Here is a 26,233-nt window from a genome sequence, read left to right on the forward strand (position 1 = left end):
ACCACACTGAGGACTGGTTTCATTTTCCTTTATTTTTTTTAAAAAAGCCCCTAAGTTCTATGGCTTCCAGGAAGCATCAAAGAAACGGAAGTGCCATTTCTGTACACTTTGTAAAGCAAGACCTAGACGCACACGCCGTGGGGGCACCCCCAGCCGCTCTGCCCACGCAGGACGCGGGGCTCCAGGGACCACTGGCAGCACTGACGGGGCTGCCCGCTCCGCACGCACCTGCAGGGCTGGGGACGGGCTTTAAGGCGCTTGTCTCCCACTGCTCGGCCAGCAGCGCACAGCCCACACAAGAAGCCCGCACGCCCGGCGCTGCCGGCTGGCCACGAGGCAGCGCCCCGAGTTCCGGGCCAGCAGCGGCCCCTTGAGCAGGTGCGCAAAACAGCCCGCGGGCCATGCCCGCCGGCCCAGGCTTTGGTGCAGCATTTTGGTTGCCGGCCACCCCCACCCCGCCTTCCCCTTTGGTTTGGGGAGGCCCAGGACGGGCTCACCCTCGGCAGCAACGCCCCCGCAGCGCCCCCTCGAGAAAACAGCCTTTGGATCGAGGGAGAAGCTGCACTGAATCACACTAACGGTGGCGGCGGTGGCGGCGGGCCCACTACTCACTCAGCAGGCGGGCAGGGAGTGGGGCAGGACGGCCGCTGTGGTTTTCTCTTTTCCTTGTTTTAAAGTTAATGCTCTCGGAGGGGAGGACTAGACACAGGTGTAGAAACCTCGGCCAAAGTCTTACGTGAAGGAAGTGGCCCCCCGTGGGGGCGGCAGCTCAGCCAGCCCTGCAGCTTGCATCTGGCTGTGGCCACGGGGCCACGGCAAGCTGGCCCGAGGGGCTGCAGCGGGAGGACTCAGGGGCCGCCGCCCAAGGTCACTTGTGTCGCTGCAGCGATTTTCTCTTCCTCCTCTTGAAGAAACAGCAGCACCTGGAAGAGGCGGGAACAGGGTGGGCGGTGGGCGCAGGCTGGGGGGGGGGTGAAGGCGGGCGCAGGGGGTGGAAGGGGGCGGGGCAGGCCTCACTTGGTGTCGTCAGCCACCTCCACCTCTGCGGGGGCCGTGATGGGGGCATTGGAGTGACCGGCGGTGGGGTCGTCGGCATTCAGCTCCCCGTTGGTGGAGTTCAGTGCCTGCAGGGAAAGTGGGGGAAGGGAAGTCCTGTGGGCCCCGCTTTGCGCCCTCCCATGTTGTTAGGTCCTCTGCCCGGCCCCTCACCTGGTTTTTGCTGTGTAGCAGGGCTTTGTCCCGAACTTGAGGCTGCGAGGGCAGGTCGGTGTGGACCGTGCCGATGGGCGTGGGCTGCAGGGACAGGACCCAGTGCTGAGGCCCCGGGCCCGCTCTCACCCCCCTCCACGTTGCAAGGCTGGTAGACCAGCATCCCGCCCCCACGCACCGGGGCCCCCACGCACCAGGGGCTTCCCAGCCCAGTCGTACTCATAGTCGAACACAAAGCCGCTGCGGTCAAAGAGGTCGGTGAAGAGCTTGCGCAGGTAGTCGTAGTCGGGCTTCTCGAAGAAGTCCAGGCGCCGCACATAGCGCAGGTACGTGGCCATCTCCTCTGCGAAAAGCGGCATGGCTGGGTGCGTGGAGGCACGGGGACGGTCCGGAACGGGGGCGCCTGGGGTGGGGGGCCCTGCAGGGCGCAGGGACCCGAGGAACGCGGGGCAGGGCGGCCCTCACCTGGGAAGCTCTCGCAGAGCACCTCGATGGGCGTGGCTCGCTTGGTGTCCCCGATCTTCTGGTAGCGCTCCTTGAGCGTGTCCGCCTGCGGGGAGCTGGGTCAGCGCCTCAGCACGCACAGCACGCAGGAGACCCCGCCCCGCCCGGGCCCGGCGCCGCCCACCTTGAGCCCCTGCCAGGGCAGGCTGCCGCGCAGGAAGTACATGAACATGTGGCCCAGCGCCTCCAGGTCGTCGCGGCGGCTCTGCTCTGCGGGGGGACAGCAGGTCAGCGCGGCCCCCACGCCCCCCCGCCCGGCCTGCGCGCCGCTCACCCTTGCCCAGGTGCGTGTTGATGCTCATGTAGCGCGCCGTGCCCGTCAGGCTCTTGTGCTCGCGGTACGGGATGTGCTTCTTGGTCTCGGGGTCGATGTACTCCTTGGCCAGGCCGAAGTCGATGATGTGGATGGCGTGCTGACGCTTGGTGCCCGGCCGTCCCACCAGGAAGTTCTCCGGCTTCACGTCGCGGTAGATGAGGCTCTTGGTGTGCACGTACTCCATGCGCGTGATCTGCGGGCAGGCCGCAGCGGTCGCCCTGTGCCCCGCCCCTCCAGCCCCGCCCTCGCCCGCCAACCCCCCCACCCCGCACTCCCGCTCCCGAGCCCGCACCAGCTGGATGGCGATCATGAGCACCGTCTTGAGCGTGAACGTGCGGTCGCACAGGTCGAACAGGTCCTCCAGGCTGGGCCCGAGCAGCTCCAGCACCATGGCGTTGTACTTCCCGCACGGACCGAAGTAGTAGACCTGAGGGACGCCCTCTGCGGGCAGAGGACCACAGACTCATGCGATGCCCAGGCGGGCTCCTGCTGTGCCCCCGAAACCAGCCCCAGGGTACCTGCCGCGCTGAGCTGCTTATAGAAGCGGTACTCCAGGTGCAGCTGCGGGGCCCGGGACTTGATGGGCTCCTGCGAGGGACGAGGACATGTGCGGATGTTACCCAGGGTGCAGGCCTGGCACTCCTGCTCGGGGTCCCGGGGTGGGGACAGACCAGGCTGGGGGTTGGGGGCAGGGCCTGGACTCACCAACTTGATAGCTACGTATTCGTTTGTGTAGAGATTCTTTCCTGCGGGAGGAAAGGCACATCAGGCCGGCAGGGCCCCGGCACTCAGAAGACCCAGCCCCGCCCACCCCTCCGAGGGGCACCTCCTTCTCCACTGTGAACTTGGCCCAGCCTTCTCAGGCCCGGGAGGGAAAAGGGCGCCCACAAGGAATGGCCACACCGCTGTGGGCACTGCCATCTGCCCCCGAACCCTCATCTCCTGGGCCCCAAGCTGCCGTCCCGCCCTCTCCTCAGTCCCCACCCAGCTCTCACCCAGGCACCCCAACCACCCTCCAACCCCCCAGCCCTGCCTCGGCCCACTCAAGGGGCTGTTCCCAAGTCCTCTGCGGGATCCTTCCCGCCGGCACGCCAACGCGTTCCAATTTCTCCCATCTAGAAAAGGGAAAATAGAACAAAGAGCCCTGGTGACCCCAAGACCCTCCAGCTGCAGCTGTAGGGAACTCGGAGACACCACACCCCTTGCCCACGTCCTCCCTCCGTCCTGTCCCCCACACCACCTGACCTGCACTCCCCCCCCAGCCCCAGGGACCCCCTCATCCCCACCGGTCACCCTACAGCCTGGCTCCTGTAACTCAGTTCAGCTGGGCACGGCCTCCTGCAACCGGAAGACCAGCCCCACCCCCATCGCTGTGCAGCAAGGACCAGACCAGGAGACACCCCCCACCCCTGCCCTGTAGCTTCCCCGAATGACAGAGCCCAGCAGGGCCGGGGCAGAGCCTGAATCCTGGGGTTACAAACAGACCACTCTTGCACCTGGACCTCCACGTGCCCACAGAGAACGAGCCAATGTGCTCAACCCCACAAAACTGCAAAAAACCCAAGCTCCAGAACTCAACAAAGTTCAGACCTAGGACAGGGCAGTGATGCTGCTGGGTGACAGTTCCCACCATGCAGGGGCCGCCGCAGGCCTTTGGTGTGCGTTTGCCAGGAGCTGCGCACAGCACCGAGTACACCCCCATCCCTCTGCCCCTCCCGCCGGCTTCCTGGGTCCTCAGCGCTGGGAAGGGGGCCCCACGGCGCACCGGCCCGCAGGCAACTTCACGCCTGAGTCACTGCGCTGCTGCTGGTCTTGTTCCCAAGAGGATCCAGCCTGGAAGAGGCCTCGGCTCGCTCTCCAGCCCGCTGCAGCCGGACAGTCTGCACTGGTTTGGCCCCACCCATGTCATGGCCGAGGCACCACCGATCCCACCCCACAGGCGGAGGTCTGGGGTCCCACTTGTCTCTGCCCCACGCTGGGCGTCTGCATCGCTGGCGCCTGGCCTGGGGGTCTTCAGCTCAGCCTCGGCTCTTCAGCGCCTGGGTTTCCATCAGAGTTTATAGTCAGCTCGTCCATTTCCCCAGAAACCTGCAGGGAGGACATCGAGTCGGCAGGAGAGCCGCCCCGGCCACTGCTCCGGGCGGGCCGCTCGGCGATGTTCTCGGCGCTCGGTGCAGAGAGCTTGCATGGCCTCCGTTAGATGTGGGCTGGAGGCACTTGTGGTTTTGGTGCTCTTACGATTGGTAGTGGTTTTAATTTTTTACTTGCCAGTTGTTGCTTGAACAGAGAAACACAGCTGATCTGTGTTGGCAGAGCAGCAGCCTTGCTAAACACATCATTTCTGTTTCACTGAGAAATCCCTCCAGCATCTGCACATGCATGACTGTGGCATCCAGGGCTGTTCACAGCTGTCTTTCTTCCCCAGTCTTTTCACCTTTACTTCTGGTCCTGGCCGCCGTCTGGAGTGGGTGAGTGCAGACCCCCACTTGCTCGGTTAGGACGAGCAGATACCCTCTAGCAGGAAAAGAAAGCTTCCTTCCAGTCCTGGTTCTTGGGTTCGGATTAAACAAACAGGGGTGCCTCTTGTGTTTCCCCTAACATTGTACCATGAAACTTTCAAAACATACAGAAAAAAGGACTGAACTGTGTGCAGTGAACCCCCAGCCCCGCAGCCTCGCATCCCACAAGCCACAAGCTGCTCTCTGCACGGCAGCGTATCTACACACCTGTTCCCCGGTCGTCTCATTTTCACATGGATTTCAAAGCTGCAGACATCAGTACCCTGCCCCTGAACACTCTGCTCTGAAGATGAGGTTCCCTGTGTACTTGGTTCTTGGCGCTAACCTGGGAGGCCACATGTGCCTGTGGAACGCTGCATTTGATGAGCTTTGGCAAATGCGTGCCGTGGGCCCCACGACCCCACTGACAGAGAACATCACCGCACCCCACCTCCCAAGAGGGGGACTCACCGCCCGCCCCCCCCCCGGCTCCCACGGGGCTCGCTCTGGCTTCCTGAAGAGGCACATCCTGCCCCATCGCGGACGCCGCTGGCGTGTGTCCCATGTCCATCACCAGAGCGGGGCCCAGGCCTCTCTGCGGGCGGCTGGGGCACTTCTTGGGCAGGCTTGCTGGTTTGTGCCACGCAGACCACACTTCCCCAGGATGAGGCAAGGGTCCCTCACGCTCCCCAGCCACTCACCCGTCTGCTTCTGTGAGGTGTCCAGATCCCTTGCCCGGTTTTCACTGGAGTGACCATCTTCTTACTGTTGGGTTGTTGTCCCTTCTTGCACCCTGGGTACCAGCGCTCTGTCAAACGGTGCCCAGCAATGGCCACCTCTCAGGCTGGGGCTTGCCAGCCTGTTGCTCTTCACGAGGTTTTCAAATAAGCAGATAGTTTAAATTTCACTGGTGCCTAACTGATCTTCCCGGTAACTGGTAATTTTATCCTGTGTCTTACTGAAGACACCTCCTGTTTTGACCGCACGTGTAAGTTCTGGGAGAGCCAAAGTCCTGGAGTCCAGCAGAGTCTGAGGCGAGCACATGTGTGTGCACATGTGGGCACGTGCAGTCTGTGGATTTCCAGACTCCCAGGGGACTTCAGGTGCTCTGGGCTCTGAGAGCCTCACCAACGCCCAGCTCAGCAGTGTATGAGAAAAGCAAGAGGGCAGCCAGGCCTGAAGGAGGAGGACACCTCCTGAGGGGCTGTGAGCAGAAGATTCCGGGGGCTGCACAAGGCAGGAGGATGCTGGAGCCACAGCCATCCAGAGCACGGAGACCTCCCTGAACTCCCCCGAGATTCAGCTGAGAACCCAGAAAGCCCATGTATCGTAGAGGGGGACTCCACTCCATGAGTCATGTCTGCTCTTGGCCCACCCTGTCAGCTGAAAACCAGTCCCTGATGGAGTGAAGATGAGTTGCCAGATCTCATGTGTGCCACCCAGTGTCCAGTATACAATAAAACAGCATTAGACATATGTGAAAAGTGAATAGGACCATAAAAGGAAAGACAGAGTCAAAGGCACCACAGACACTGGCATTTAAAACAGCTACTATAGGGATGTCTGAGGATTTAAAGGAAGAGATGGGCAAAATGAACGAGTAGATGGGAAAAATCTCAATAGAAAAAATAGGGGAATCAAATCGAAGTGAAATGTACCAAATGAAAAATCCAATAGGTGTATCAAATAATACATTGGACAACGTAGAAAAAAAGAAGGGTTAACTTACACCAGAGCAATAAAACTATCCAGCCTCAAGGAACAAGAAGGGCTCAGAGAAAACTGAGAAGAACTTGAGAGACCTGTGGGACACTCAGCATCAGACACTCCTAACAAACGTGTGACTGGAGTATGAAAATGAGAAGAGAGTGAACAGAGGCAGAGAAGACATTTGAAGAAATAATGGCAGTTTTCCCAAATGTAATGCAACGGTGTCAGTACACAGATCCAAAAAGCTCAACGAACTCAAGGCAGGATAAACACAGAGAAAACCACACCTAAACAAGGCAGAATCAAAATTCCAAACCAGAGATAAAAAGAAACTCTTTAAAACAGCCCCAATCCTCCCCCACCCCCATACTACATACAGGGGAACAACGCTCAACACTGGTCATCAGGAAAAAGCAAATAAACATGAGCAGCGAGGCACCACTTCACATCCACCAACACGCTGGAAATGGAAGAGCCTGCCGTCCCAAGTGCTGGCGAGGAGGGGCGACACCCAGAGAACCGGTGTGCCGCCTGCGGGAACTTAAAGTGCTGCGACCGCTTAGGAAGCCAGCCTGGCAGGTTCTCAGAAGCACACGTGACCGAGTACTTTAATGGAAACACTCACACACAAGACTTGGAGAAGGATGCTCAGGGCGTTTTTATTCACAATACCCCAAATCTGGGCACAGCCAAATACCCCTGAGCGGGAGGGCACATAAGCAAAACCGGGGCGCAGTCGTACAAATGGACAGAGTAACAAAGAGCAACCAACTCCAGGCACGGGAAACAAGCAAGACACTCTCCCAGAGCGCCGAGCGGGAGCCAGGCAAATACACACAGTCGCCCCTCAGCGTCCGTGGGGAATGGTGCCGGGAGCCCCCAGGGACACCCGAATCTGCAGGTGCTCAGGTCCCTTACGTGAAGCGGCAGAGGACAGTGAATACAGGCAGCCCTCTGCCTCGGCGGGCTTCAGGTCCTCTGATACGGAGCGCCAACTGCACCTCAATTCTCGAAAGGCATCATAAGCTTAAGAACTGCTCCCCCCACCACGCGCTCTCCTGTCTGCTTAGAGACCTGCGCTGTTAAGGCCGCTGCTCCCAACGCCACAGGCAGGACCCATGACAGCCCTCTGGGTCCCCAGCGTCATACAGGGCACCCTAGGCTGTGGGCCAGGCCTGGGTGTGTTTGCTGGTGCGAGTCTGAGGGTGCACACATGTGCACGTGCTCACCAGGCAGCGGGGGCAGGTCAAGGCGGCCCCGTCCAGAGGACCTACATGCTGGGCAGGTGGGGGGTGGGCCTTTGGGGCCCCATGCTCCGATCAGGGTGCTGGTCTCTCCCACACTGTCACCCCGCCCCTCAGCAGAGTTTGGATTGCCAGGCCTTGACAACCCATGGGACTGGGAACCCTGAGCCCAGGACAATGAGGCCTGAGCCGAACCCCAACACCGCTGGAACGGCCCAGGTGCACTCTGATTTGGGACAGGCCTCTCTGCCCAGCCCTGTGGGGCTGCTGGGCACGTCAGACTCCACAACGCTGGCTGCCAGGCAGGGGCTCAAGGTCGCCCACAGCTCCCAATGGACAAGCGCCGAGCAGGAAATGCAGGGCCCCGAGCCCCCAGCTCAGAAAGCGGCAGCTTCCCCGTCGGCCCTCAGCCCCCAACACGGCTGTTCCCCAGACATGTAGGCGAGGCGGGGCTCCGGCGGCCTGCACAACCTCCTCAGGGGGGCAGAGACACACACACTTACCTGCGTCCCCGGTCCCGACAGCCCGCCCCCCACCCTGCGCCCCCGACGTGAACGCGGGGCTCACCTAGCCGGAGCTCCCCGAAGTTGCCACAGCCTATCTTCTTCCCGACCCGGAAGTTGGGGCCCACCATCAGGACCCCCGAGCCGGTCCCCGAGCTCCGAACGCCGTGGCTGGTCCGGCCGCCGGCCTTGGACATTCTCCGGCCCTCCTCCGACTCCCCTTTCCCTCCTTTCTTGTCAAAATCCATAAGTTTGTGGTACCCTGGCCTCTCCACGGTGACTCTGCTGCCGTGCAAATCCTGGCTCCACGGAGACCTGAGGTCACGGCGGCTCTTCGGGGCTAGCACACCATGGCGGCCCAGCGCCCCGGCTAGTGGGACGCGCGCGCGCGCGAGGGCCCAGCCGCGGCGCTCATCTCAGTGGCCTCGGGGTCGCGCGCGGGGGGCGGACACATGCTGCTAACAGGTCCCGCGGGCTCAAATCTCGTGGCTCTCGGCTGGCGGAGAAATAGGCATGGGTTAGAAGGTTGCAACATGCTCCAGGGTCCAGAGCACCGCCCAGCAGGGAGACCCAGGACTGTGCATAACTAAGAGCAGTGCCAGGAGGGGGCTCTAGTAGGGGAGCGCATTCTGGAAACACCTTTGCGGCACAAGTGTGATCTGTGACCTTCTTGGGGCAGAGGGGTGGGTGACTAGGCCTGCGTGAATCCCACCTGTCACTGCCCGTCCTCCCCAGGGCTTCAGGACAGCTGTGCTGGGAGGGGATGTCACCAGTCGAATGACAGAGGCCCAACACCTTGAAGCCAGGCAGGGAGCCCCGAGCTAGGGCAGAAGGTGGAGCCATTAGGGCTCCTGGGAAGAGGGACAGTGACAGACAGAGTAGAAAGGGCCCGAGGCTGGGGGACAGGCCTTCGCCCCTGGCATGGGAGCTCTGAGCTGCCTCTCCCCACCGCACCCCCACCAACATCCAGGTGGCACCGAGGTCCCTGGGCCTGGTTCCAGGAGCTTGTGACCAGGTGGGCGACAGCTGCTGCAGGCAAACAAGGCCGGTGAAGAGTATCCAGCTGGAGGGGCTGCGGGTCTCCGGCCCTGGAGGCCCTGACTTGGCCAGGTCTCGCTTGGCCAGCGGCCCCAAGGGAAGTCGGATAGGCTCTGAGCATGACAGGGAGCTGTGTGTGCCACCGGTGGTGGGGGGCTCCAGCTGGGCCTCTTGGGTATCCCAGCAGTCCCCAGGGATGCAGGGAGGGGCCCACCACCCAAGCCAGGGGGGTGGGGAGGGGACACACAGGGCAGGCCCTGAGAAGCACCCCAGGGTCTGTCTGTGGTGCCAGCCCCTCCCGGGCCATGGGGTCACCCTGCAGACAGGGGTGTTCCTCCACCACCGTCACTGTCCTCCTACAGGCCCTCACCTCTTCCTGTCCCATCTGGCCAATTCTCACACCAAAGCCGTACGCATCTCTTTAAGAAGAAAACACTAATTTGCTCCTATAAAGCTTCCTTCGTCCTCTTTACAATTTGATTCAGCCGCCTGAGGCCTGGTGTGGGGCTCCGCCTGCCCAAGACCCCCTCACCCCCAAACTGCAGCTCACGCCTACGCCCCGTCCCCGTCTGGCGCTCCAGGCCTGACGCCTGGTTGAGGCCACGGACCCCTGGACGTCTGATGGGGTGAGACAGGAGGCTTGCTGTGGGGGCGCGGTCAAGGGCCTCAACTGCAGCTCATTCACAGCCTGCGAAGGCCCCTGGAGGGCCTCCCCCAACCCCCAGGCAGGCTGCAGAGGACAAGCACCGCTCCTGGTGCCCTGGAGAGGCAGTGACAGCATCGTCTCCTACCCACCTCCCTAGGTGTCCAAGCCTGGCCTAGGCTGCCTCCACGGCCCCCAGTGCCTCCCACCCCCCACAGCACAGATAGACGGAAAAGTCGGCCAGCCACCTCCTGTCACTGACGACACCGGTGCTGAGATCGTAGTTGACTCGGACATGGTGACACCTCGAGGCCTGACTTCACCTTTGACCCTGACCTCCCCCACCCTGAGGGAGGGATGGGGCTCTGGGGATAATGAGAGGGGACATGAAAGGGGGGGCCTCTGCATACCAAGCCAAGGACAGAATCTGCTGTTGGCCCCCCGGGGTGCCCCGAAGAGGGGGTCCTACTGCATGCTCACAGAGGCAAGACCGCCAGGTGAGGGGAGCCGTCCACACACCGGCTCACACCCGCCCCTGCCGCCCCTCCCAGCAGGGGCACCGGCTCGGAGCGGCCAGACCCAGGAGGTTTCCAGACGAGCTTCAGGGAAAACATCGCCCTGTAACGCGACAGGCTCACATCACATTTCCCTACAACGCGAACAGTACGCACGGACAGTCCGGCTCCAACAAGAACCGCTGGACGGGACTCTCAGCCCAGCTCCACGGTGCCGGGCATTCTCAGGCGGCCCTCCAGGTGGGCTGACGTCCTAACCCCAGCGGCGGACAGCCGCCCCGCGGCCGGGTCCACCACTGACCAGGATGGGGGGGGGGTCCGGCTGTCTGAACGTGGCTCGGTGCACTCCCACTGTCACGGGCCACCTGCTCCACGGGGAACAGCGCCCTCTGCATGTGTGACAGACACACTTGTCATTGGGCTCAGAGAGATACCCGGCCCGGCCCCAAGTGGACTCGGGCAGCAGTCCCACCCACCATTTCCGCCCCTGGCGGCCACACGCACGGGAAGCCTGAGCTGCCTGGGTGGACCGTGAACGAGGAGCCTGCGGGCCCAAGTCAGGGGCCGAGGGGCGGCCTGCCTTCACCTCGGCCATCAGGGGTCCAAACGCAGGGGCCATACCGCCTCCCGCATGTGACCAATCAGTGACTCGTCGGGGGTCGGCTGTTCAACGTCGGGGATTTGGGAGTGAACTGTGAACAGCTGCTGTGAAAAGGCAAGTCTACGCCCCACGAGGAAACAGCTACACTAAACAGAGGGGCTCCTCAGAGCCCGCCCCGGGATCACTGCTCCGCTCCAGCGGGCTCTGCCCGCCCGACCGCGGGGAGCCTGGGCGACGGCCACCGCCGCGCCCCACCCCCCCGAGACCAGCCTCGCCCGTGACACCTGAGCAGGCTGCCGTGGTGGCTGCTGCTCCCTGTGAGCAGCACCGAGCACTGGCAGGAGCCCCCGAACCCGATACCGGTCTGGCCTCGTTTTAGGTCTTCCTCCTTAAAGTGAAAACCCACTGACCAACGTGCACGGTGACAAGAGTGCGGACCCCACCCGCCTCCTGCAAGAGCAGGCTCTCGGGGGAACGGGCTGGGCAGGGCGACGGCTAGTACCAGCCTCCAGTCCAGCCCACACTCACGCCTCACCCGGCCCGCACCTCCGAAGCCATTGCAAGGCTTCGGTCAGGAAGAAACGAGGCCCGCCCACTTCGGGGCCTTGCTCGGGTGGACACTGGGGACCAGAGCAGGTGAGGAGGTGCGGCAGGCATGTCTGTCAGCAGCCGGGGCAGACAGAGAGAGAAGGGGGCCTGTGCAACCCCCATCTGCGCCACACCACCCTGAGCACTGCCTAGACCCTAGACCATGCGAGGAGGAGGGATGGCGGCACCAAGGGGCTGCCCTCTTTCCCTGTGTCTGGAAACAAGAAGAGTCCCTTCAAGGCACTTGGGGTTTAGCCTAAAAGCATGTCTGTAGGAACAGATCGTAATCTCAAGTTTTCTACTACAAACAAAGTCCCCACAGACTCCAGCCTCCTCTGAGCCCAGGCCCAGCCCTGCTCCCCAGGGGCGCATCCGGGGAGCAGACGCTTCCTGCGAGAAAAGCCAAGCACTTTCCTACTGGGAGGTGGAGGCCGCCTGCCTCGGTTTCTAGGTCCCTGGCATGTCCTGATCCCTAGCTCAGAGAGAGGAGTCACAGAGCACACCAAATTCGGTGGTTTTTACTGAGCTGCAGCTTATGCTTATAGAGCTGAGCCACTGTCACCTCTAGTTCCAGGACATTCTCATCACCCCAGAAAAATGCCCCATCCCCATCTGCAGTCACCCTGCCCCCTCCCCAGCCCCTGACAGCCAGGAACCCCCTCCCTGTGTCTGTGGACTGGCCTGTTCTGGACGCCTCCCATCCACAGAATCACACACTGTGAGTCCTCCTGTGTCTGCTTCTCTCCCTGAGCACCGTGCTCTCAGGGTCTGGCCCCGTAGGAGCGGGTGTCAGGGCTGCTCTGGCTGTTCACGGCTGAGCGACGCTCCCGTGAGTGGAGGGACACACTCATCCACGTGGGTTGTGAGCACTTCTAAGCTGCTGAGGACGTCTGTGTACAGGTATCTGTGAGGACTGTGGTTTGCTTCTCCTGGGCACATATGTAGGGCTGGCACCACTGGGTCGAGAGGAAACGCAACTAAAGGCCGCCTCCCAGTCAGCTGCCCCATCCCCAGGCTGCACTCTGCACCAGACCTCCCAGCTCACTGTCTGGCTTTGGTACAGCGTCCGGAGGGTGTGAGAGCTCGCTGTGGTTCTGACTGGTGCTTTCCCTGATGACTCCTACTGTACCTCCAGGTTCACGTCTCCCCCATCGGGCTGAGATGGCACCCAGCCTCCGTGCCAGTGCCAGACACAGGGGAGGAGGCCAGACTCACTGAAATCAGTGATGATGGCGGAAGACCACAGGAAAGGCATCTGGCTGTTGATGGGCTGAGGGAGGGAGCCGAGGGTCCTCGTGGGGACGCAGGACCAGCCTGCCCTCGGAGGAGGGCCTCACAGGGGCCCCGTGTGGGGCCCAGGCTCAGAGTGGCCAGACGCCGGACCACACAGGAGTCTGTGCGCATGACTCGGTTCTGGAGCCGGAGAGGGGCAGGAGGCTGACACTCCTGGGACAGTAACCAGCTGGCATGGAATTTTCGTAGGAAACACCTATACTTGGTAAAAACTCTGAAAGTACAGGAAACTGAAGCCACAGCTCCTGGTGCCCTGTCTCCCTGGGTCTGCCATCTGGAGCCCTGCACACAGCCAGGCACCTTCTGTTCCCAGATGACACATCTGGACACGTTACCCTCGTTCCTTTGAAAACTTCCTGGATTCCACAGTGAGAGGTCACTCAAATCTATGCACCATCCGCTAACGCACACTCAGAGGTGGTTTCCAGCCAGACTTTCTTTCCTGTAGGAAAGTAATTAAAAGCACACACATGTGCACACATGCAAAAAGCACACTTGAAACACAAAGGCGCATCAGAGTCGAAAAGCAAACCCATGAGAATTTCAAGGATTCTATGGAGACACCTGCCCTGTCCCTTTTCATCTCCTCTACCCTGAGGATGCCCCGGGCACTACTCTGGGCACCCCTGGCCTGCAAGCTGCAGAACCACAGGAAGCAGCCAGGACACCCACTGAGCCAACACCTTAGGGACTGCATGGAGGTCCGGAAGGCCACACAGGTGAGGCCAGGACATGCTGGGGGTGAAGACAGACAGATCTGGCCTTCTTTCAGGCCCAGCGCAGAGTGCTTCCAGAGTGGCAGGAGGGTCTCTATTCTTCCCGTAGAGCTTGAGGCCCCTCCCACCATGCCTGAGCCAATGCCTGATCCCCAGGAAGACTGACCACAGGAACAGTGCTGGGAGAGGAGGGCATGGAGATCGGGGCATGATCTCCTGGTCTGAGAGATGCGGACGTGGTGGGCACGTGGAGGTGCTGGGCGGTGGCCAGAGGGCAGGCACCTTGCACTCCCACACCCCTCTGCTGTGCCCCATGGACCCTGGAGGCAGAAACTTAGGTCTCAGTCCCGCTCTGGGCAAGCAGTTTTTACAGGACGGGGGCACCAACACCATTCTGTTGTCGGGCACAGGCAAGGAGCCCCTCCAGGGGACCCAGCTCTCTGCATTCCAACTACCAGCCCTTCCCGGGAGCCCCTCCCCAGTTGTTGGCATGTGGCAGCCCCCGAAACCCCCATGTCCCACTGTGGCAGGCCTCTGTTCTGGGCAGTGACCCCCTGCTTTCAGGTCCAGGTGGGACCTGCTCTTGGCCCCACCCCGATCTATAGAGGTAACGCCTCTAGCTTCGCCTGGCCTTGTGACCCAGGACGCAAACCCTTCTGAGCCAATGGAGCTACCCTCTGAAGGCCATGAAGCCCTCGGGCTGGTTCTGAGGCCCCTGGGCCAGGTCGCCACTCCCAGCCCCTGCGGGATGGAAGGCCCAGGGGCTGACAACTCTCCTGTCCACAGAACCTGCTCCAAGGCAGTGGCGGTAGCACCTGGAGTATTTGAGCATCCTCTAAGCACTTGGGGCTTGGTCAGCAATGAGCTGGGCCCTGACCAAGGGTGGGTCACAGAGCCAGGGTGTCACACAGCCCTCAGCAGGCCCCAATCTCCTGGTCACACTGTCCAGCAGGGGTACTTCCAACCAGCAAGGACTCAAGGTTACAAACATGCTTTCAGTAGCCAGCAGGGTGAGGGTCAAGGAGGCCCCTGTGCAGGCGATGGGCATGACGGAGCACAGGATGGAACTGAGCCACGTGTGAGCCGTGGGCCTGGGCACAGCCCACGCTGAAAGGGGACGCAGCACTGGGGCAACACGGCTCAGTTCACGTGGGGCCCCACCCCTTGGAGTGCACGGGGGTCCCAGTGGGGGCACAGAGATGGCAGCCAGGCCCAGAACTAGAGGTTCTGGGGTGTAGAGCACCCCACCTCGGGGCCCCATCCACAGCCCCATGTGGTCAGAGGCCAGGACTGAAGCTCACCCGGGGTCACGGCCTACAGGGAGTTGGGGCACCAGGAGGCAGGTAAAGAGCCCTGGATCCTGACCCTGTGGATGCCAGCCCTGCCAACCCCACAAACGCCCCGGGGGCCACCTACCACCCCCACAAAGGGCACGCTGGGATGCCCTGAGCCAGATGAGACCTGAGAGAGGGTGACACGAGAGTCACATGCTGGCCGGGGGAGAAGGGGCAACAGAGTGCCAAGACAGGGCTGAGACCAGGGTCAAACGTCCGCCTGGAGCCGGGGAGTCTGCCATGCGCCATGCCAGCCCAGCACACCCCGGTGGACGCACACGCGGGTGGACTCGGGGAAGCAGAGGGTCTGTCAGCCCTGGCCCAGGTGCCGCAGGTGAAAGTAGTCAGGGAGGGGTAGGGCACCAATCCTTCACTCACCCCCGAAACAGAGCCAGTCTCAACCCAACCAACATGGCCCCCAGGTCCTCCCAGGGGCACCTGGAACTCTCCCCACCCCACGGGGAAGGCCTCCACTCAGGCCCTCGTGGTCAACTGAAATCCCACACTGGGAGGGCTCCCAGTCCGGCCAAACCCTGGCCTACCCCCGTCAGAGCCCCAGGCCGTGGCCGACCACTGGCCGTGTCCGGCAGCCCCGGGTGTGGCCTGCCTGCTGGTATCCACACGGCGTAGGTCCTGCAGGGCCGGTGCTGGGGCAGGGCCAGGCGCCTCCACCAGTGCCCAGTGCAGCTGAGTTACCTGCCATGTTCTTTTGAGGGTCCTCCATCTTGTCAGGGCCAGGGGCCAGGTCCCCAGGTGGAGGCCCCAGGAACCCCCTTCTCTGACCATCTCCACCCAGTGATGTCACAGTCCCCGGCTGACGTCACGAGCACAGCCCCAGCCCAGAGCCAGGGCATGTCTGGGACAGAGGTGGGCAGCCTCCTCCCTGGGGCAGGCCCTTCACAGGCTTCTCGGCCCCAATGCGCATGGCAGACGCCGCCAGAGGTGCTACACTCTGGTGCGACCCCAGCCCCAGCCCCTTGGAGGCACCTCTGGACGCAAGCATCCCTCCCTCAGGCTGAGCCCCACTCAGGACCTCCTCCTTGGAGTTGCCCAGGCGAGGGCATGGTGCCCCAACAGCCACGAGCACCCCAAGTGCCAGGGCCTGGTGTCACTCCCCGATAGGAAACCGGAGACAGGCCGGCCCTGGGGCTACAGCCGAAAGGCTCGAGGTCACCACAGCGTGCTGTTACAGCAGAGAGGGAGGAACAGCCCTAATACAGAGACCGGCCCCCGGGACGAGGTCAGCACAGAAATGAATTAAGCAGCCACAAGTGATTTACAGTACAGGAATGCAACTCTGAATAAACAGGAGCGGGTGGATGTGCTGCACCCTAGCTGGCAGAGGCTGCCAGGGAAGCACCACCGGTGACACCCGAACATGGGCCGAGTGTGCCGAGGAGGTGGCCTAGGTCACTTGTTAGTGACCAGAGAGAAGGCCCTGGTGCAGGAGAGTTCCTACCCAAACCCCACGGGGGAGGGAGCAGGTCTGAGACGGGCCTGGAGGTCCCGGCGCCCCATCTGGAAAGGCGGAGACAGTGGCCAGACATGATGCGGGTGTGCTTAGGAGGACCCGGGGCCCGGAGCACTTTCCCTGCAGTGCTCCCACAGATGTGAAAGGTTCTCAAAACGAGAGGCGAGGTTCCCGACACTAGCACCCCAGGCGGGAGGAGTGACACCCAGACACAATGCCTTGGGTGTGTTCAGAGGCGCTGCCCCGACATGGGGGGCGTGCGCCACGTGGCTGGACCACAGGCTCTACCCACATTCAGGCTCGCATGAAAACCCATGCAGCGAAGAACTACAAGGAAAATGGGGGTCTGGGGAGGGGCGAGGAGGGACAGAGAAGGCGTCCAATCGTAGGGACGGGGGACAGTCCACACACAGACCCTGCGTAACAACAGGTGACACGGGACAACTAGAGGCACAGAGACAGGGCAGGCCTTGCCGCACAGGCGGAGCTGACCATCCCGCCCCCGGCTCACAGGCCGGGTGGGCACTGTCCAAGCTGGGTGTCCCCGGTCAGAAGGCAAACACAGAGGAGCACTCCATGGCACCAGGCACAGGCCGGGGGTCAGCCGTGCCAGGGGCTGGCGCACACTGTCCTGGACATAGCAGATCCAGGACCTTCCCTCACACCAGAGCACTGGCCTCGCCCCACAGCTCAGCACAGGCGCCCAGTCAAGCGATTGTCCACGCCCAGCTCAGGCTCCTCAAACTGCCCGGGGAACCCACGTGAAGGGGGATGGAGAAATCACACAGCTCGGGGGGCCTGAATGTCACGGGCACGGGGCAGAGAGGACACAGGGGAAGCGTGGACTCGGAGTAATGGTGATGCAGCAACACTGGCTCACCAGCCGGGATGCGTCCAGCACTCAGGTGAGGTGTGACCCACGGGGACTGGTCGTGGGGCATGCGGGAACCCCCTGAACTATCTTCACTGCCTATCTGTAAAATTAAAACAAAATCTATTACAGGAAAAAAACAAAAAACCTCTCTGACAGCCTGTGGCAGCCTCTTCTCTATGACACCTTAACTCTGCTCCACATGGTGGCTGGTGGGCATGCTCCTGCCTCAGGACCTTTGCACCTCCTCTCCCTCAGTACTCAGCATCAGCTCTGGTCCTTACTCAGATGTCACCCAGCCCAGCCCCTGACCTCCACCACGGTGCTCACTGCTGTCGGCAGCATGTCTGCCCCACCGAGCGCGCTCCCCACGGCCGCGGCAGGAGATCAAGGGGCAGAGCGCGGAGCAAAGGCCTCTGGGAGCCCACTCCACTGCTGACCACACCGTGCCGCGTCTCAGACCACCTGGGATGGAACAGGCGCTGGCCTGAGCTCGGGGGCAGGGACACTTGCACTGAGGCAAACTGGGCTCTCAGGCCAGGTGAGAGGGAGAAGTCCTTGCTGGTGTGGCAGCAACTGCGCTTCTATAGAAAGGACTCCGGATGGGCAGCCCAGTGGCGTGTGCCCGCAGGGGTGGAGGCCTCAGGTGGCTCCCAGCTCAGGGCTGCCCTCCGCGTCTCCTGCACCTTGAATCCCATCATCTCCCTGGTAAGCATGTGCAAACTCCTGTGAACTCACAAATAGTGGGAAAAGCAGTGGGGAGGGGGGGCTCTCAGGGTGTCCCCGCACTCTGCCCCGACTGGGCCTGGCCTGCCCTCTAGGGACCGCACGGGGAGGGGGGAACTGGCCCACTGGCTCTTCCAAGGGCAAAAGGCAGTGTGAGCAGATGCGAGGGGCTGGACGCCTCACGGCCTTGAACCCTGCAGAGACACAGGAGGGAGAGCATTAAAGGGCCCCTAAAGCCACTGCAAGCCCATCTTCCCAGTTTTACTGGGGCAGATCGAGGGTCACCCCCAGGGTCCCGGCCCAGCCAGCTTCCCTGTCCAATCCCAGTGGTGGACTTGACCTTGGCTGGAGTGGCCAGTGGAGGTGCTGCCCGAGCAGTAAGAGGGCCGGGGAGAGTGGCTCCATTTCCTGGGGGCGCAGCCTGGGATGGTTTCCCTCCCCGACTCGGAGGAGAACCATGGCCACTCCCGAGCAGAAAGCAAGTCCAACGTGCAGCCAGACCCCACTTATAAACATGCCCTTGTCTCTCAGGTGTCTGGAAGGGCCTCGCTGCAGTGGGACGGCGCCGTTTCCCGGATCCCGAGCGGCAACACACAGCATGCTATGCTGTGACGTGCCTCCTCCTCGTCAAGCACATCACCCCTCGCTACTGACAACGGCCAACAAGAGGACACTGGTTTTGTGGCCTCGCGAGGCCTGCCCATCACTCCAGGACATGGGACACAGACACACCTGCTCAGAGGAGAGCAGGCGAGGGAGCCAAGGGCGTCATGATCGAAGGCCACAGGCCCATTTGGCTGCCAGTGGTGTCAAAGGGCAGGACCCGCCCCAGCGTCTGACGCAGGAACCGGCATCTCCAGGACACGCTCCATGGGGCTGCGTTCTAGAAAACATGGGGCAGCAGGAAGACCATCTTCCGGAAACTGGCCAGAGTCCCCAGACTCTGAGGAGGCAGAGATGCCACAATAAAGCATGACCCCACTCCAGGAGAGGCCAGGACGCAGAACCCAGAGAATGAGTCAGCAAGGATGCGGAGAAACAGGACCCTCAGCCATGGCGGGTCCTCTTGAAACAGTGCGGCCGCCATGGACAACAGCAAGCGGTTCCTCACAAATTAAACCCGGAGTCACCACGTGACCCAGCAACCCTACTGCTCAGCGTCCATCCATGAGAACTGGAAACATGCCCACAGCAGCACAACTCACAACCAAAGGGTACACACAACCTGATGTCCGGCAACCGAAGAGTGAATAAACACGTGTCCCTCCACACACAGGAGCATCGCTCTGCCGTGAACAGGAGAGCAGCCCTGACCCTCGCTGCCACGTGGACGGACCCTGAGAGCACGAGCTCAGGGAGAGAAGCAGACACGGGAGGACGCACAGTGTGTGAGTCCACGGATGTGAAACGTCCAGAACAGGCCAGTCCACAGACAGAGGGAGGGGGCTCCTGGCAGTCAGGGCTGGGGGAGGGGCTGAGGGGTGACTGATGATGGAGACGAGCTTCTTTTGGGATGATGGAAGCTCTGGACAGGGCTTCTTTTGGGGTGACAGAATGTTCTGGACGGGCCTTCTTTTGGGGCGACAACACTCTGGAACTGGTCCTGGTGATGGTCGCACAGCTCTGAATGCACTAAACGTCACTGGCGTGTGCTCCTTCAGTCAGCTTTTTGGTCTGTGAACTGTATCTCAACTAAAAACAGTGGGGCGTGTGGTATCTCAACAACGCTGTTTAAAAGGACGCAGTGACTGAGGCTCCTCTGACCGGCGCGAATCAAAGTCCCACCCACAGTGGCTGCCAGAGCCACGCCGCCAGCTCCCGGCCTGGGTTTAAGCAGCTTCTGTGGCAGACGTGGCCTTAAATATTTCAGAGGAGTCGAGGGGTGTGTGCCCATAAGAAGTAAAAGATGCAGAAAGCGGTGAGAAGATGGAGAGAGGAGGAAGGGGGGACTCCGGCCTCCCCAGTGGCCCCGGGCTTCATCATGAGGGTTCCACTCCGCACCTCGCAGGCCGGCCCCCCACCCTAACCAGCCCGAGCCAGCCTGGCGTGGCCAGACGGAGATAAAAATATACGGCACCCAGGACTTCAGATAAGCAACGAAGCACTTTTAGTACAACTTTCCTGTGAACCACACGGTACCGGGGGCACATTTATACTAAGCAACTTTGGGTGGTTTGTCTGAAACTTAAATTTCGCTGGGCCTCCCACTTTTATCTGCTACATCTGGCCACACCTAACAGCAGCGCTGACAGCCTCCTGGCAGGACTCACAGCCCCAAGGGCCCTGAAGTTTTCTATTCAAGTTCATTTGTTAAAAGCAAGTATTTCCAATGAAATTTCTTCCAAACGATGATAAGCCACGAGTGTAAAATACATACTCACACATAAAGGAAGCGAACTGCCCCAGCAGTAACCCCCGACGCCGACCACGCGTGCAAACAATCATACCTCGGACAGAAGTTAAACAAGGTGAAACGAATCTCACCTGCAGCCTTCTAACCACATACCAGCGCACCAGCAGCGCCCAGGTGGCCCACATCCCATCGGCCCGGGGCCAAGGGTCGGCCACAGCACCGCCAGGGGTCTAGACAGAGACCTCGGCTCCGAAACCCTGGGCATCGCCCATGAGCCCGGGACCGTCGTGACTGTTTCAGACAGGGGTGCTGAAGCTGGGGTGTGAGAGGCACCGAGAATTCCCTTCAGCTCGCCTGGGCGAGGAGCCCCAGCCATAGGTGCGTGGGACTGACCAGGCTAGAGCCCCGCTTTGAGGGAGGACAGCGGCGCGTCCGCGTCCACCTCTGCCCTCCCAACCCCCAGGGAGCCGGTCTCCTAAGTGGCTCTCCCACTCTCTGCCTGGCGGCAGAGGCGTTGCCCCCACTTCCCGGGCAGTAGCCTGGAGGACGACGGGGCGAAACCAGAAAGGGGGAGTGAGGGTCGTCGTCGGGTGAGCAGGGGGAGACCCTGCCCCAGGGGGGATCTCGGCCGGCCACCACGGACGCTGCAGCTCGGGGTCCAGAAGAGCCACGTTCCCTCCCCACTTGCTTCCACAGCCCTCCAGCTCCCAGGGCGGGACAGGGGCAAAGGCCGGCCTGGAGGCCCAGAGACGTGCTCAGGGAGCCCCTGAAATGGGTGCCTGCATGCCCCTACCGCACCCACGTGGGTGGGAAATCTGGGTGAGAGGGGGCTCACCCGGGGCGAACACTGGTCAAGGTCTGGGACATCGGTGGTTGTCACAACTGGGGCTGCTCCAGAGAACGACCTGGCACCAATGCCCACAGCACCAAGGGGAGAGCCCGGGTCTAGACCGCGTCCCTAACGTGAGTGCTGCCAGACCCGCAGCTACAGCTGCGGGGAAAGGCAGTGGCCGGAACTGGGGTGGGCAGGCCAAGGGGTCCCCAGCTTGTGCCCAGCTCCCCCAGGGGTGGCTGCGCGGCCAGCCCGGCTCTGCAGCACGGCCTGGCACAGCGCGCAGTAGTGTTTCTGTAAAGACAGAATTACACCCAAGGCCATTTCTAGAAGTAGTGAGGAAGGAGGCCTCAGGTATCCGCGCCCCAGGCACCGCCCCCATCTCTCCCCAAAGCCCCTGGACTTTCCAGAATTCTCTACCTGGTATTATTAATCCCTGAGGCAGGCAGGTGAATCCTGGAAACTAAAATGCCCCCAGCCCCTCACAGGAAGATTCCACAGGCAGCAGCAGATCTGAGGGAGGGGTCTATGGCCCCCACGGTCCCAGGCCTCTAGACAGGCTCCGAGCCACCGGCTGGCCCCGGGGTTCCACTCGGCCCACGCCCTGCCCAGCCGCCCTGAGGTTCCAGCTGGGTCACCTATTGGACACCCAGTGGAGCCCTGACATGCACCCACCGGCATGGCCTTGGGACCACAACGAGCAGAGACCCCACGATGGGCACAGTCCTGGGGGAGAACCACCAGTACTCCCCACTGCGGGCTTACTCTGAAACGGGGCCCTAGGGAAGCTGTGAGTCCCGCACCCTCAGTGGGAAGAGCAGCCTGGCCTCTGGGCGGGGGAGACACCCCAGGGCAGGGCTGCGTCTCACTCGGAGTGGTGGGGGAGTCCAGGCAACGGAGGCGTTAGCTTCAAGCACAGCTTTCTAAGACTCTTAAGATGCATCACAGATCCACGTGAAGTCATGACACGTAACAACAGGCATCTATGTCTACCAACAGCAACCCCACCGTGACCCGGAGTGACCTGGGACTGGATCGGGCATCTGGGTCCCCTGCCCACGGCCGGCAGGGGAGGCTCTGAGCCAGCAAGAGGACGCCAGGCAGTTCTCCACCCCTCCTGCTGGCGGGAGAGGAGTCCCACCCTGCAGGCTCTCCAGGGGCGCCACCTGCCAGCCAGGCCCAAGCAGACCCCCAGCCCCTTCACTCACTGGGAACCTCCTCGCACCCCACACGGTCTGTGGGCTTCAGTCTCCCAAGGTGCAGTGAGGAACTCACCCCCGCGTGGAGATCTACACAGACAGAAGCCAAGAGCAGAACATCCATCAAGGGTCTGTTGCACCAGGTAACCCAACTTCTGACACTGGCTGAGAGGAGCTCACAGGAAGGGCCGTGTGACAGCAGGGGGCCCAGATCCAGGCACCGTCCTGTGTACAGGGGCACACGTGGGGTTCCCAGCAAGCAAAAGACGTGCCACCACCAACTGGCCTCTCTGAGAGTCCCACCAACCCTCCTGTGGACCCCCCACACCGCAGGGCCAGTGCCAGCGCAGCCTGGACCCAGAGCTCACGTGGGAGACGGGGCAGGAGGGAGAGGGGCCCAGGACACGGGAGGAGACGGGAGCCCACAGCCCCTTCCAGGTCCAGAGGAGCCTGGTGGCGCCCAGTGGGCACGGAGGTTCCCAGTAGCATAGGTATGTAGCTGGCCTCGTCAGAGCCCAGGGCCTTCTACTGGAGGTCACTCAGGCCTCACTTGCTCTTCTGCAGGACGAGGACTTGCGGGTCACCCAGCACAGGCTCTCCAAAGCTCCTGCATGGGGAGGGAGGGGTGGATGCGGAGCCACCGGAGGAGGGGCCCTCCCACACCACCAGGTCCCTTTCCTTGACCCCCTGCCTGGAAGACAACAGCAGGGTCCCCATCGGACGTGACGGTCCCGGCCAGACACCAGACACCAACAGTGCCCACGACACTAATCAGCAGGCAAGGCCGCTTCACAAGGGCCTGTCTACCCCTCAGGATTAAAACAAAGGTGGCCAACCACCACCCTGACTCACCCACTGACACCTGGGCCTGCAGGCTGGTGCCCCTGGCCACAACATCCCTCACCCAGTAACCTCCTTGGCCCTTTGCCGCCGCCTGCTAAGGCCTCCGTGGACCTCAGTGGGGGGCAGGGGCCAGAAACTTTCTGCCAAGACAGAAACCCAGCCCCACCACAACCACCAGAAACCTGCTGCTCTGGGGGGGCCTGGGGCAGCTCCACAGAACGAGGCCTTACTGGGTGTCCCTTGAAGTCCAGGGGACATGCCATTGTCTCCAGGTACAGCCGTGGGGACTGGGCCTGTCCTGAGTGCTTGCTCAGGCACACCAGTAAGTCAGTCTCCAAGGACACAGGCGGCCCCACAGCTGTCTGGACCGCCTCTGTGGCTGACTTCCCCACAACTGGGATGAGCAGATAAGGAGACTTTCAGTTTAAAAACAAAACAAACAAACAAACAGCTCACCTGCTTCCTCTGGCAAGCCAGAGCAGTCACCATGTGACTAGGAGACAAGAAGGTCCAGGTGGAACAAGACCGGCAGCTCAAGGGCTCTGTGTGCGCAGGGCCCTGCTGCCACAGCTCAGCCCGGTAACGAGGCGCCTGTCCTCGAGCCACTTCAGAGAAACTAGAAAACCTGACATCGGACAAGAGGCCGCTTTATACAAGGTCAGACTGCGGACAGAAAAACCAAACTCGTGCCCAGTGACCACTGCGGACCACAGGGGATTGGCCCACCGCTGCGGTGGGGGCCCAGCCAGCTCCCTCCACATCTCCCTCGCGCCAGTCACCTGGGTCACACCTCCACTACCAAGTACAGCAGGCACAACTAGCCCCCTAGCCCAGGAGGTGCCCCCCTCCACCAGACCCCCAGCTCAGCCTCAGAGGCAGGGCCACAGACAGCACCACAGGGGTTGAACTAAACATCTGGGGCCCTGAAGACAGGGAGACCTACACGTGCAGGCCTGTGTGCGCTCCTGGGGGCGCTCCAGCCAGCCCCTGCCCACCTGCCTGTTCGTCTGCCTGCAGAGCCCAGAAAAGCCACAATTTGTTGGAGACACAGCAGATAAAAACACACTCCTGGCTATAACCACAAACTTCCCCCTTTCAAACCTGCGGCCCAGCTTGCAGTCTGTTCTCAGAGGCCACCTCCATCTCCCCAGCAGCCACCCCTCCATCGGAGCAACCCCCAGGCAGATAGTTTTCACCCAGAGATCAGAGCCTTTGCGCTTTCCCACCCATTTCTCACACCCACAACCTACAGGAGCCCCCAGGAGCTGGGAAATGCCACCTGAGTCTGCCCATGTCCCCAGGGGCAGGGACAGAGAGCCCCAAAAGTCCCACAGAATGGATGTACAGAAACCCCTAGAGTCCCAGACACTGGCCAGGCCTGGGGTCCCTCCGTGGAGGGGGTTGGGGAGAAAATGCTGGACTCCACCTATGGGCAGGGAACCTTCCAGGCTGTTTCCTGCAAACAATGCCATCCGGAGGCCAAGGGAATAACCCAGCTGCCCAAAGTCTGCCCACGACGACGCCCTGGATGTCACGGCAGGGCTTTCTCTCAGGCCTGCAGCTCCGAACGTGAAAGCTTCCCCTGAGAAAACTGGGGCAGCGGGGGCAGGGGAAGCGCCGTCCCTCGGCAGGGCAGGGAGGGGATCAGTGTGTCCGCGCACACAGACGTTGCACCCCCCTCCCTGATCTAAAGTGTTTCCGGAAAACAAAGCCGGTGGCGAGGGCGGAAGAGGGAGGCGCAGCCAGGCCAAGCGCGCCGGGAGTTCCTGAGCAGCGTCCACAACAGGTTCCCCAGACCAGACACCCTCTTGCTGTTCCTCTTCCCTGCCCGCAGCTCCCCGGACAAAACCGGCAGGACCACAAAGGGGAGAGTCTGTGCAACCAGCGTGGGGAGGAGCAACGGGTCCAGGGGAGAAAGCTGGAGGAGTGAGAGGACACAAAAGAGTGGACAGTGGGCTTGAACACTGGGGGACGCTGAAGGAGGGAGGTGGGGTGGGGCTAAGGGACAGTGGGGATAACAACGTCTGTAGTGAGAAGACAGTGGGGGACACAGATCTGGAGTAACAGTGGGAGACAGCAGTCTGGAGTAAGAAACCAGTGGAACAGTGAGGTCTGCAGCTTAGGAATCAGCGGGGGTGAAAGGTGACAGAGACTGAATTTGGGGGTCACTAGCGGCAGCAAGGTCTGGAGTGCAGGGAAAAAGGGATGAGGGCTTGGGGTCTAGAGTGTGGGGGTCATTGGGCTGTAGGAGCAGTGCGGTCGCAGGGTCGAGTGTGCAGGGGTCCACAGAAGCGGGGTCGGGAGTGTGGGGGTCCGCGGGGTGTAACGGAGGCAGGGTGCAGGGTTCCAGGGCTCAGGGGTCCGAAGTGCAGGGTGTAGGGGCGACAGGATGTCGGGTCTGGGGGTCCGCGGGATATACGGGCGGCAGGTCCGGGGGTCCGCGGGGGTGGGGCCGCAGGGCCGGGGCGCGTGGCCGCGACAGCCGGCGAGGGCGCGCGCGTCGTTACCTGACGGCCTCCGCCGTGGCCGTGGCCGTGGCCGTGGCCGTGGCCCCGCGGCCCGCTGGCCGGGCTGGGCGGCCCCGGCTCCCTCAGCAGCGCGGCGCGGGTCCCCGCTCCGGACCCCTTTCGCGCTCCGGCTCCGGCTCCGGCGCCCGCTCCGACCCCCGCTCCCGCGCCACTGCCGCCGCCGGCCTCCGCATGTTGGGCGCGGGCCGTCCCCGCCGCGCGGGCGCCCGGTTCGCCCCGGTCTCGCAGCGTCGCCCGCGGCCCGCGCTTACGCCGCCAGCGTCGCGGGGGAGGGCCCGGCAGCCACTGCGCAGTCGCCGACGGCCGCGGGGCGCGCGCGTGACGTCACAGACCGGGGCGGGGCCCGGTGGCGCGCCCGCCGCTTTGCGGCAGCGGGAGGCGCCGCGCGACGACCGCCGCGCTTTGCGGCCGCCCCAGGGAGGCCAGGCGGCAGCCCGTGGGAGCACCAGAGGCGCGCGGCTGCTGGGGCGCGCAGGGGCGAGAAGGAGCCCGGCTATCCAACCTCCCGGGGGGCGGGGCTCCCGCCGCCCGCCCGAACCCGCCCTGCCGTTGCTATGGCGACGCGTGGCCGGTCGCCCCTGACACCTCCCCACCGCGCTTCTGTGACGTCAAGGTCTCGCCACTTGACGTCACGACCCGGGCGGGGCCGCCGGGCGTGGTCAGCGCGTGGACCGGCCGACTTCCGGGGCGGGCGGCGG

At 62.4% G+C, this 26,233-nt stretch overlaps 1 protein-coding gene across 1 annotated transcript; it reads right to left on the reverse strand.

The window, feature by feature from the left end:
* Positions 1-704: 704 nt before the first annotated feature.
* CSNK1G2 (casein kinase 1 gamma 2) lies at positions 705-25,796 on the reverse strand. Its single transcript, XM_074351233.1, has 12 exons — positions 25,515-25,796; positions 8,049-8,480; positions 2,735-2,775; positions 2,548-2,617; positions 2,322-2,470; positions 1,988-2,222; positions 1,838-1,923; positions 1,675-1,759; positions 1,404-1,552; positions 1,210-1,293; positions 1,018-1,124; positions 705-923 (listed from the first exon to the last, which is right to left on the reverse strand). Exons 2-12 carry the CDS (start codon positions 8,230-8,232, stop codon positions 869-871), a joined length of 1,245 nt encoding a protein of 414 aa, XP_074207334.1. The 5' UTR covers positions 8,233-8,480; positions 25,515-25,796; the 3' UTR covers positions 705-868.
* Between the last annotated feature and the right edge of the window lie 437 nt (positions 25,797-26,233).

Source organism: Camelus bactrianus, chromosome 22 (genome assembly GCF_048773025.1).
Source record: "Camelus bactrianus isolate YW-2024 breed Bactrian camel chromosome 22, ASM4877302v1, whole genome shotgun sequence".
NCBI classification, from domain to species: domain Eukaryota; kingdom Metazoa; phylum Chordata; class Mammalia; order Artiodactyla; family Camelidae; genus Camelus; species Camelus bactrianus.